The 13,136-nt window shown below is 44.0% G+C and overlaps 1 protein-coding gene across 2 annotated transcripts in view; it reads right to left on the reverse strand.

Annotated features, from left to right (window-relative positions):
- The window catches only part of CTNNA3 (catenin alpha 3), a 397,084-nt gene that overhangs the window by 42,696 nt on the left and 341,252 nt on the right, over positions 1 to 13,136 (reverse strand). For both annotated transcript variants that reach the window (XM_058841820.1, XM_058841819.1), the window contains exons 14-15: positions 12,546 to 12,638; positions 5,022 to 5,203 (exon numbers count right to left, since the gene is read on the reverse strand). In XM_058841820.1, the coding sequence (XP_058697803.1) occupies positions 5,022 to 5,203; positions 12,546 to 12,638 (275 nt within the window). The remainder of the gene's footprint in view (positions 1 to 5,021; positions 5,204 to 12,545; positions 12,639 to 13,136) is intronic.

Consider the following 13,136-nt stretch of genomic DNA (forward strand, 5'->3'; position numbering starts at 1 on the left):
AGCTCCAGTTCATCCTTTCCCTGCAGTGTGTGCACTCGAGCTGTGAGTCACAGCAGAAGCTGTTTCCTGAGCGCAGCTCCGCACACAGCTGCTGCAGGGGGATGAAGAAAGGCTGTGCTGGTTATTTTGGCCAGCAGTGTTCACTGGCCTGGCTGCCAAGGGCTGCCCGTGCTTTGCTGAGCTGCAGGGAGCAGCCATGGCAGGGGTGTGCCCTGATCCCCACACCCTCTGCAGCTGCACCACAGCCTGTGCACCGAGGGAATTCTGACCACTTAATCCCCATCAAAGGATCTAAATCACACTGAGCACTCCTGATCTACTGGGTTTGTTTAATAATACTGCTATGGATGGTAATTGTGCCTACTATGGGAAAGTAAATCCACTTAGCTTGCAAATTGGATATATAAATACTTGGAGTAACACTGTCACAGAGCCAAACTGTTACATTATTTTTGTTTCTTTAAATGTTTCTCTTTTGGTTCTAAGTCTTCAATCCATCAGGTGATTTTCCCTTTGGAATAAGGGTTGTATAAAATAAGTAATTTTTTTTAGAGACTTTACTGTCGAGATGAATATTTAGCACTTAATTATTAGAACTATATTGAGTAGCAACTGCCAAATCAGATTAAATACTTGCTGGTGTATGTATGTAAGAATCAGCTAAAATTATTTCTACTATAAAAGTGGCAGAAGCATCCACAGAAGTATCATATGAAATATCACATTCAGTGCAAGTACCATTAATGAAGACACAGCAGTGGTGTAAAGGAAATTCAGACTCAGTCACGAGTTTTTGAGATGGGCAGGAGGACACAGATACCGGATTTCTGCCTCCAAAATCCTGATTTATCAGTGCACACATTAGAAGCTCTGGAATGCTCAGGCAGAAGGAGCGGTATCAGCTGACTGTGCTCTGTGGTTTATCTCACCACCTCTCCAGGATCTGTCACACAGCCCGTGTTCACCTGAGAGCAGCGCTGGCAGGACAGGGGCATCTGCAAACCCCTGAGCAGCACTGCCAGCACTGCAGCTGATGCAAAACCTGCTTCACCCACCCTGCTGGAACAGGAAACCCTGCTGCCTCTGTTCCACGAGACAGGGATGATAGAACACGTGCAGGTATGCACACAGCTGAACTGAACCACTCAGGAAACAATCCACCTTAAAGAATGTCTTCACCTAAGGAACACAAGTAGAAGCTGCTCTTAACACAGAACCCAAAGGAGAGGTTCACCTTCTTTGCCCAAGATCATTGTCTCCAACATAACTGTCCTTTCTGGTAGCTCAAAACTTTCATAACCTCCAATCTTCAATTGATTTTTGATGAAATCATTTAAAGCAGAAGTTGTTTGTTCTCATATACAGCTTATGACGCAGACACTGAGTAGCTGTGGGGTCTCAAAAGCATCCCAGACTGTTTAATGGACCAGAGCCCTGGGAAAGCAGGGAGGAAGGGACAGGGGAAATTCCTACAAGTATCTCAAACTGAACTGTGACTGCAGTGACACCCACTTCAGGGCTTAGGAATCCAGCTACCATGACCTTCAGTGGCACTGGCAAACCAGGGTGGTGACGGGGACCAGGCTGAGCAGCAGAGCTGGGACATGGGATTTCCACAGGGCTGAGAGGAGCTGACACAAATCTGAGGGCTGGAAGGGCCAGAAAAAGGCAAGGAAGACAGCAGATTTCAGGGTGCAGTGAAAAAGCTCCAGAGAATTTCAAAAGCATCTGGCTGCTGGATGGGAGATAGGAGAATCACGGGTAACCCTGAAATGGGAAAGGGCACAAAAGGAAAAGCAAATCCAACAGCGAGTTTTGGTGAGGAGTTTGATGGATGAACTCAACTAGGCATAGAAGCCTCATGTGTCCCCTCTGTCATCCGTGTGTCTCACGCTCTCTTCGAGTGCAGTAAGTGCAGAACTGCCACCCTGGTTTGCTCTCCCAAGCAAAGAGCAGAAGCCCAGATGAATTAAGGCTGAGGACTGTGGCTAGTGCCAGGTGAGGAGCCCTGCTCGACAAGGCAGCTGCACTTGGTGCTAACCAGCAGTACTACAGAGAGAAAAGTTCAGCCAAGCTGCAATCCTTGAAGTTCTAGAGAATTACATTTAGTCCTACTACAGGATACAGGGGGACAGCCTTTGGAGGATGACTTTGCTAGATTTATTTTTTCCTAGTCTTGTTAATTTGTTTTGATATTTTCACTATATTTCTCATATTAACTCCAATATTGATGCCATTTTAGAAACAAATGTCAAGAAGCAAGAACAAATACGAGATGCTTTCAACAGTTTGTTGAGAGCTGCACCCTTGTTTAAAGGAAGAGTCCATATGGCCCCATTTGGAATCTAACAACCTACAGAGTGGTTAAGAGGTAAAAGCCCAGCGATTCTCATTTACTGTTTACACCACAGAAAAGTGAAGGGGATTGTCCCAGAGACTTGAACAGGCACAAACTGCAGCAGCACCAGAATTCCAGCTGCTCACTGAGTTGAACCCATGGGCTGCATGCTGGCAGGACAGGCTGGGGAACAGCCCAGCCAGGTCCATTACCAGCACTGGTCTCCCTGTGCTGCATCTACCAAAGCCCTGGGACACAGCAGCAAGCTCAGCCTGCTGTCCCAACCTTACCTGAGCCCTGGTGCAACCTTTCCTATCATCACAGTGCTGTGAAAATCCTGCACAGAGACATCCTGCAGGTCTCTGAAGGAACTTTTCCTCCTGCTCAGGGCTCAACCAGTAAAACTACTCAAAAACTTCACAGCAGAGCTCCCTTTATGCTTAAACCATTGACCTTTCCTTGCTCCTTTCTCAACAGGAATTCTAAGTTCCACTGTTGTGATCCAAAGCACTGCTTGAATTAGATACACATTCCCTTACATGAGCAAAATGCTCTATGCATTTTTGCACTATGTTTATTGGCAAATACCTTTTTAATTGTAGGTCTGCTTTGGCAATGGAAAACAAAAACCCTGCTCCACTTATTACATGTAAAGCTTAGGGAGGAACAGAACAAACCAAATGCAACCCTGGGATTTTTCTTGTACATTTTTAGCCAGTCGGGAGCAAAATGAGAATATTTCCACTAAAATATTATTAAAACTCTTATAGCAGGTCAGGCCATTTCTTGCTATTTACTTCTACAGAAGACAGAGCAAAAAACCCCAAACTTTGAAAATCACTCACTGAGATTAAATACCAATGAATCCAAGGTAATACCATATGAAGAACAACAGCAATCAGCTTATGTAACGAACCACTCAAATACAGAAATTTACTGTTTGTCTGAGTAGCTTCTGATGTAACAAACACAAAATGTCAGGATCTTTTATTTCTTCCATGCTCAAGAACTTGGGAGATACAGTGGCTAGCTCAGACCCTGAAGTGAGCTGGTGCTTGCTGTGGGTTCTGCAATATTCATGCCCTGGGTGTCCAGAGGAGGGCAAAGGAGCTGGGGAAGGGTCTGGAGGGGCTGAGAGAGTTGGGAAAGGGGCTGAGCCTGGAGCAAAGGAGGCTCAGGGGGCCCTTGTGGCTCTGCACAACTCCCTGACAGGAGGGGACAGCTGGGGGATTGAGCCTCTGAGACTCTGCTCCCAGGGGACAAGTGACAGGATGAGGGAATGGCTTCCACTTGCACCAAAGGGAGATTTGTGTTAGATATTAAGGGAAATTTCTCCACTGAAAGGGTAGTCCAGCATTGGAACAGGCTGCCCAGAGAACTGATGGAATCACCATCCCTGCAAGGTTCAAAAACACATGGATGGTTTAGCAATGAACATGGTGCTGCTGGGTTAATGGATGGACTCAGTGACCTTAAGGATGTTCTCCAACCTAAGCAGTTCTATGATCTGTTCCCAGATTTCCACAGAGCAGGAGGTGAAGAGCCAGCTGTGCTTCTCAGCACGTACAACTGCACCTTGGACAAGCAACCAGAGGAAAAGCCACAAGAGTTCACCCATTACTCAGACAAATACAAGTCTTCCTTTCACCAGAATTCATCTGGCATCATTAAAGAAGCAACAAAACTTAAGGAGATATTTAAAAACAGCTTTATAATGGATCTCAGACTTCTCCATGCTGGTCTTTATCCCCTCTCACCTGCAGGTGGGTTTGCAGAGTGCCAGTGTGATAAAATGCAGCAGGAAGAGCCTGCAGCAGAGCCCAGCTCTGTCCCAGCTGGTGCAGCTCACCGACACCCACAGAGATACAGAAGTTGTGTTTTGTACCCTGCACCAAAGGACTGACCTTATGAGGCACTAAGTGTCCTGCAAGAGGGGCTGTGTGCTAAGGCTTCACTCATCAGCAACTATTTTACTGCTAACTAACCCAGGGAAGGAAGGACAGACAGCATCACCAACACCTTCCTTTGTTATCATCAATTTGATGAGATTTACACAATATTTAATTCAGAGCACGGCAGAAAAAAACTCCTGCACTTAAACTTGTTTCCTGTTTTAAGAACATCACCAAGCTCATACTGGCTGCAGAAAGAAATAGCAGCTTTGAGAGCTATCTGCTGTGGTACTCTGCATTCTTTAAACCACATCCAGCAGCACCAGAGCTGTGATGGAAGCAGCAGCAATAATGGGGTATGAAATATGTATGAGTCTGGATGTGTACTGTCACACGTGGGCTCTGTACAGCGTGTTTTATGCTTGACAGCGTGCTCTGATACAAGCAGAAAGAACAACAGATGAGACAAATCTACAGCTTAAAATCGAGATTATTTTGTTACTTTTTCCCTTTCACCGAGAGCAGAAATAGAGTGCTAAAACATGTGCAAAAAGCTTACCAAGAAATTAATAAGAGAGGACAAAGGCACAGAACTGGGGATAAGTATAGTTCAAAACATGAAATCCCCCAACACTTCAGTGCTCCTACCTGATGTGTTGCATTAGCTGAGCCACTCAACTTTGCAGAGACGCTGTGAGCTGACATTAAAACCTCTCTATTTGCTGCTGTAGCAGTGTGACAATGGCCTCCAGCATTCCTAAGTGTCCAAGAAGCCTTTTTTATGTACTTACCTCGTGAAGTCAGTCATCTCCATCATAATCACACACATCCTCTTGGCCAGAACGATTATGTCATTGCTGGTATCATCCCAGATTTCAATCTCAGCATCAAGCTTACTCTTGACTTTCTTAAAGTCAGCCACTTGCTCAGCTATCTTTTCCTTTTCAGCTTCAGGCAGCTGAGTCATCTTGGCCTAAAACAGAATAATTTGATTTATAAAACATCTATGTCAGAGTTATTTTGTTTTTTTTAAACAAAACCACCACTGCACATTAATAAACACTGTTTAAACACACTATGGCCTGAGCCAACTGTTTGAGTTTGAGCACTTCTAAATTTCAAAATCTGTTTGTTGTCACTGGGTTGGGCCAAATAAAGAATCTCAGTGCAATGGGGATAGTGCTGCTCCTGAAACCATTAATTTTAACACAGTGAGAGAAAGGAGATGAAATTCTTCCAAAGAGCCTTTATGAAATATGACTGATACATTTTCCTATTTCTTAGGGCTAACGAGCCTATATAGATTTAAGTATGATACATGTAAAAGTTACAGAATGCAGTATTGATTCAGGTATGGAATAATCAATGAAAAGGGTTAATTGTCCTGAAACACACAGGTATGCTCACTGGCTCTTCTGAGAAGGTTCTACATTCTCATTTTAGGAGCTGGGAAAGATTTAATTGTTCACACATGCATCTTCTGTGTTTGCAGAAGACGAATAGATGAATGTGTCAGAAATCAGGATGTCAGTAAGATTACCAGAAGCTCCTGAAAATGTAGCATGGTGAGAGCCATGTTTTTGCTTCATGCTCTTCATGAGCCCCCAGCCTGCTGCAGTCATGGCTCAGACACCCCTGTGGGGTCAGAACAGCCAGGGCTGGGACCCTGCCCCTGGCCCTTCATCACAGCTCCTACCCCGGGAGACAGGGGCTGCTCCTCATGGCTCTCTTACCACCAGCGACTCACAACTACACACAGCAATTATCAACACACTGCCATTACTCTGTAATTACACAACAAATATTTTGTCACTTATTCTTGTTTAGAAAACACCTATCACCAATAAAATGGAAAGTTAAGGCCATGGCTGAATAGTTTATAGTTAATATGGGTAATCAGTTCTATACATAATGTGGATGTTTGTCAAGCCGTGCCTTTTCAGTGATTTTATTTACTCTGGAATCACTGTCACAGGGTTAGCTTCCTCACTTACACAAATTACTGAAAATGACAGGTCTCCCAGCACATACCTGTAATTGCACTCACAGAATCCCACAATACAGAATGGTTAAGGGTGGAAGGAGCTGTCTTACAGTGGTCAGAATTACCCTACAGTCACAGAATTACAAAGCCCAGCTATCTGGAGGCTACTTCTCCCATGCTGTCAAAAAACCCCAAAATGAGCTACAGAGGGAAGAGAACTTTTATGATCTCATACATGTTTGCTGATGGGTGGATGTCTGTGGTATTTCCTAGCCCCCAGCTTCAACACTGCTTGCAGTTCAAGATCACAGGCCTGGATCTTGAAACCACAAGAAAGATGACATTTTAATGAGGGAACTGTGACATAGAGCATCCTGCTGCCTGCCAACAATAATGAGCTTCAGGTGGAATGAGACATTATCCATTGGAACAAAGGGCAAAAGGAAATTGTAATTCTGACCTCTTTTCTCTCCTTTCCCTCATACTGCTTTAAAACTATGTCTGACAAAATAAAGCAATTGTATGCAGAGCTTTTTAAGTACAGATTTAATTTTGTATTGAAATAGGCAATATAACACTAATTGTGAAATAAAGATCTAAACTGAATGACTATTACATCAGTGCAGGTTTATTTTGTCCAGCAGGAGAACATTATTTTTTCACTACTTCTAAGACAAAATGTTATCATTGCAGTAGCAGATAACAGTTAGGACTAGGTGAGAGGAGAAGTTATAGCTGTGGTATTTCCTTCCTCCTATTAAAAAAAAATAAAAATAAATGTATAGATTTTTTTCTTAAATGTCCCTGACTTAACTTTTCTGAAGGCTGTTTGCCCCTGGTAGCTCCAACACTGGAGTTTGTGTTATTTGAATTGTCCCATTTGCAACCTGAGCCTGCTGTTTCCTTTCATTACCTTCCACGTTTCAGTCAGCTCTCCATCAAAGAAACAGAACTTTCAAGGCCATGTAAGGACACATGGGGGGAAGTGGTGAAGATTTTGACTCCTCTCTCCCTGGTACATTGCTGGCCAATGACATCCCAACCCTAAGAACTGGCCTTTTGCCTACCTCTGTCTCCAGCTGCTCTCCAAGGATTTGACCTTCCCATAAACTTTGATTATGCTCTTGACACCTCAGACTGACATACATTTTTTCTTTCCTGACCCCTAAAACCAAACACCTGGCCAAATCCACACCAGCACCGTTCTTACCACTTACAGGGACCAGGAAGCCAAGAAAGGCTACAGAAAGCAGCACAATACATTCAAGCAACATCAAAGAATCCCTCTTGAAAATTATTTAACACTGCCAGCTTTGTAGGCTCCAATGTCATGTAACTATAGAGAAGAAAAGAGGAAAATACTGTTTTTCTGCAATTTGGTAGGTTACAAGGAAACAAACCCCCATTTCCCAGATGAGCACATGAAAAACTTCTCAGAGCTTTTATAAGCAAGAACACAAGATAACCTGCTCGTCACATACTGCAGTTATAAGGTAATGGCAGGGATCCCAGAAGAATGGATTCACATTCCTACTTTGTCTTGAGAGCTGAGGTTTTCATTCCACCAGAGCCTCAGCAGCCACAAGAAGCCCTCTGGTCTGTTCCTGCTCTCCTGCTGCAGTCAGCTGAATATTTGGTGGGAAAGAACAGGACCCCTGCAGATCACTCCAATCTATTTCAATCACGCTGCTTCACAACAGCTCCCATCGTGACCCTTACCTGGCTTTTTTTACAACAAACTTTGCACACCACTGTTGTAAAACACACATGTGAGCTGGGCCCTGAGCAGCCTGAGCTGGTGAGGGGCATCCCTGCCATGGAATTAAATGATCTTTGAGGTTCCTCCCAAGCCAAATCATTCCCTGAGCCCAATTCTATTTGAGTGCCGGTATGTTCATATGTGAAATCACAGAGGCACCTCTGAGTCAAAAGGGATTCTGTTAAAATGAGTAAGACATGCCCACTCCCTTTGGCTACAACTTTTCCAGCTGAGGGAACAGCTCTGTGAGTTTGGATACAGAGGTGACAGGGATGATGCTGGATGTTCAGCATTCACAGCCAGGTGAATCCACACCCCCAGAGATGAACTGGGTGGGTGTGGGATGCTGACAGTGGGGAGAAGCTGTGTTTCTTTACTACCTGCTGTCACCAGCTGCCTGCTCCCAGTTTTGAGAATTGCAGCAAGCCTGCTGAAGTGCAGCATTCCTCAAACAAGCTCAGAGTGCCTCATTTGTTCTGCCATGACAGCTCTGCTGCATTTTTGGATACAATATAATTGGATAAACCGGATTAAGAGGTAAAACTATTGGGAGATAGTAAACAAAGTATTTAATGCCATTTTTCATCAGTCTTCACTAAGAAGGTTGGCTTAGATGATGCAACTATGGGATATTAATGTAATTTCTCTCTGTCCTGGGGACATAGGCCTATAGATAAAACAGCATCATGCCCTAGGTCTGGGCTTTGCCATCATGTCATCCTTAAAAACAACCTGGAGAGGTAAGGGCTGGGTGTGATGTCCAGTGGTGATGTGATACTGGTTAGCAAACTGCTTGTAGAGCACTTAGCAAGAGCACAGAGCAAGGCAGGGGAGCCATCAGGAGAAGCTGTGGTGTTCACTGTCAGTGTTTGCCCAGAGCACACACCACACACAGGAAGGGGCTGGTTTACAACTCCAAGTGACCTTGGGAACTGTCACAGGGTGTGACACTGCAGCTGAGACAGGGCTCACCCCTGAGAAGAGTCACCAGCACACAGAGCTGACACAGAACCAGCCATGGGCAGCTGTGTGCGTGGCCATTTGGGGCTGGTAAGAAAAGCAAACCTCATACAAAGCTCCTTCTGCACTATGCACACAGCAGGAAATCGTGCAAACCTCACCCTTGAGCTTCTGAGAGCACAGGTGGCCTCACACATTTTGCAATATAAAGTATCTGGACACAACATTCAAGAATTCATTAAGCAGCTGCAGAGCACCCAGAGGAGAGAGAGACTAAAAGGACATAAAGGAAATGCTACCTTGAAGAGTAAATAAAAATTACTGGAGTTATTCAACGTGAAGCCTCCAGAAGAGACAGGCCATAGAAAAAGGATGTACATTAAAAATCCCCAAACATACAGAAAGGAACCTCACACTCTCTGTGTCCATTGCAGATGAGTGCTAACATGTTAATTGCAACACTTGAGGTGTAAGGACAAAACTTTCCAACAATCCATCCATTCCAGTAATGAGCTAAATAGAGAGAGTGATGCAATTGTTCATGTGTGGGTGTCAAGAAGAAGAAATATATTGTTTCTGTCCTGGCCAAATGGATGGATAAGTCAAGTTCTTGAGGTTCTTTCCAGCTCTACTTCATAGAAGTACACAATATACTGCTACCTTTAGTATTTCAGTAATTGAATCTCTCCCCTTTATGGAAATTTGGTTTGAAATTGGCAAGAAAATTAAATGCTTTTGTCTATCAAAAAATATTTTCAGTCCATCATGACTCCTGACAGGGAACCTTTTGCTATGTATTAAGTGTCAAAATTACTATTCATAAAACCTACTCAAAATTACAGTAGTTATTTTCACTAAGCTTGAATTCTTATCAGTATTTCATGCTTGTGTAGAGCTTTGATAAAAATTAAACTAAAAAAATATTCTGAAATTGGCTTTTTTATTAACAAAACAGCACGTGCTTCCTGTTAATGAACATCAGCATTTTATTTAGTGTAGGAATTCAAATGTACAGTATTTGCTACCTGAATAAAAATTGGTAACTAATCTGATGGCAACCCTAACTTCCCTTCTAACTACTTTTTATGCAAGTATCAACAGTTTTCCTTGCTCTTTGCTATTTTATCCGGGCTCTCAAGAGTTTAGTAGATTTGCAGAGCTATATAACTAACTGCTGTATTTAAAAATGAGATACAAATAAAACAATGAAATAACAGCCTAGATTTTCTCATTCATAGAACACACTGAAACAACTTTTTATCTGCCCAAATTGTTGCACAAACACACTGTGCAACAAAACTGTGTAAAAAATTATCATAAGCTCAGACATTTTTGTCCATGCATTCACAAAACTGTCTGCAGAACTCAGAGAAAAAAAATGTGTGTGTGGCTGCCTGAGAGAGTTCTGCTCTTGCCATTTCTACATGGATTAAGTTGTGAGGTAAAATATTTTGCCTTTTCCTCAATATGTTCCCCTTAACCTGCAGCAGCAACTTAGAAATTAAGCAAGCTGTTCTCATCACTAATTTACCAACTTCAAACACTTGTAATAATTTTCACTGATCATTAACAGGCACATTGTCTTCTAGGCTGAAAATGAACTGGGTAAAATCTTACTCAGGCTTCTCTTCAAGACAGAACCCCCCAAGAGGAAGCCACCACCTCCCTCAGGGATTACTCTGATCATGAAGACATCAATTAGTCTGTGATAAGCTTCCACAAACTGCACACCTGCACCAGAGGAGAGCTAGCCTTCAGCTGGGGAAAACTGCACTAGCCCTTGGATCCACGAGCAGTGCCTGTTTTGTAGCAGCTAAGGGTTTGATCCTAAGGAACCTCTTCTTCAAGGATGTAAAATCACCCTACAAATAAGCAGCAGTATTTTTATGCAGTTTAAATACCCAGAGATCTCACAGCACATTGCCCAAGCTGACCTGGATCCCCCAGCCTGGGATGGTGCCACAGGCACTATCGTATTCATCTCAGAAACAGGAGATTATCTGAGGGAAAAGATCAAGGAAGAAACATTTTCAAGTTGAGTCAGGAAGATAAACATGGGGTCAAGTCTCAGTCCTGCTATCTCACCACCACTAACCTCTACTCTCTCTCTTTATGGAGATAAGAGTCTGAAGGTGTGATTAATAATACATAACTTCTTCATACATAAGGGGAACAGGATTTGCTAGTTAAGATGTAGCCTTTGTTACAAGTGGCATACTCACATCACATCTGGTTTTATAAGTTGTGATAAAAACAGAAAGAAAAAAGGCACCAGCTCCCTGTTGGAGCAGTGAGAGATGTGACATCGAAGAAATTACAACACTCTTGACAAAGCAAGAGGAATCAAGAGTGCTCCTATGCAGAATGAATACAGAGCCAGATATGTATAAATAAAACTGAATTATTACAGCTGAAATGCCCAAGAGAAAGAGCTCAAGGAGGAGAGAAGGCTGCTCTGCAATCTTGCCAAAGCACTTCTGTCAACACTGCACACAGCAGCCTCCCAACAGGACCCAAACTGCACCACACAAAACCACACACTGCCTAAACCTTAACCTCTGTCTTCCCTACACAGATCCCTCAGACTGCCAAACAGCTTCTGGGTACAAATCTTCAACTATCAGTATAAAACAGAGTTCCAAACAAGGAGGCCTTAAATCACTGCTCTTGTTTGCTGCTGCAGCAGCAAATGGATTTTAGGACCTCAGAAGATGCCTTAAGATGTTTAAGACATCCTTTTTAAAAAAGTGCGTGCAGGTGTCTGTCAATATGATACTTTAGGCTGAGTGCATACATGTGTAATTTAGTCAAAGCTGTAATTTTCTGTTGTTCCTGGGAGGTAATGTGCCATTTATGGCCCCAATAACAGGAGCTGAAATCTAGGAAAATTGTTCCTGAACAATTAGGCTTTAAGCCATGACCTCTATCTAGATGCCACAAAAAGGAACATTTACAGTAACTGTATTATTTTAGGGAGAAATGGAACAAAGCTAGAAATGTCCATACTATAACGCTGTGGCTGTATTAACCACAGTCTGTGTGTAACAGCCCCTTCCACCTCACGAGGAGAAGCACACCCAGAGACACCTCCCCACAGCACCAACCTGTGCCTCTGACTGCTGACAGCAGCTAGCTCCCTACCTGCCACTGTCTTCAGCATCAGCTTGCTTTGGGTCCCCTCAAGTATGCAGTACTCAGTTTTCTTTTCAAAGAAAAGCATTCCCTTTAAGGAAGTACTCTGATTTAGCAAACATCTGCTTTAGACTAACACTGTGATGAAGTCTCAGTTTCAATACTGGATTTAGAGCTAGTAACAATTCCACAACAGTCAAAGGCTGTTACCATACAAAAGTATTGGAAAAAGCTGCTGTAGGAAAGCAAAATGAAATTTTGGTGGTGGTGGAGATCCCTGCAATAAAAAAAAATATTGCAAACTCACTTTAATTGACACTTATTAGAGGAGAAGTATATCACACATGAAACCATGATCTTTGAAAGCTGTAGTGGATCATTTCTTACTCCATTTTGATATCAAGAATCTACAAACTCAGGAGCACTGGTGCCTGTGGCAGCATTTGGCCACAGACAGGCCCTGCCCTGGGTCCCACTCACCCGGTCTGTCTTGCCCTCCGTCTGCACGCTGGTACGGCTGCGCGCATCCTGCTCGTCCTCCAGGTCAGACACATCCTCCAGCTCCTCGGCTGTCTGTGGGAGAGGCAGCACAGGGTTAGTGTGTGGCACACTGGGGAAGGAACCTGGCTGCTCACAGGGTTATTGGCACACTGGGGAAGGAACCTGGCTGCTCACAGGGTTATTGCCTGGCACACCAGGGAAGGAACCTGGCTGCTCACAGGGTTAGTGTGTGGCACACCAGGGAAGGAACCTGGCTGCTCACAGGGTTAGTGCCTGGCACACTGGGGAAGGAACCTGGCTGCTCACAGGGTTATTGCCTGGCACACCAGGGAAGGAACCTGGCTGCTCACAGGGTTAGTGTGTGGCACACTGGGGAAGGAACCTGGCTGCTCACAGGGTTATTGCCTGGCACACCAGGGAAGGAACCTGGCTGCTCACAGGGTTAGTGTGTGGCACACCAGGGAAGGAACCTGGCTGCTCACAGGGTTATTGCCTGGCACACTGGGGAAGGAACCTGGCTGCTCACAGGGTTATTGCCTGGCACACTGGGGAAGGAACCTGGCTGCTCAC

This window comes from Poecile atricapillus, chromosome 6, assembly GCF_030490865.1.
Source record: "Poecile atricapillus isolate bPoeAtr1 chromosome 6, bPoeAtr1.hap1, whole genome shotgun sequence".
In the NCBI taxonomy this organism is placed as follows: domain Eukaryota; kingdom Metazoa; phylum Chordata; class Aves; order Passeriformes; family Paridae; genus Poecile; species Poecile atricapillus.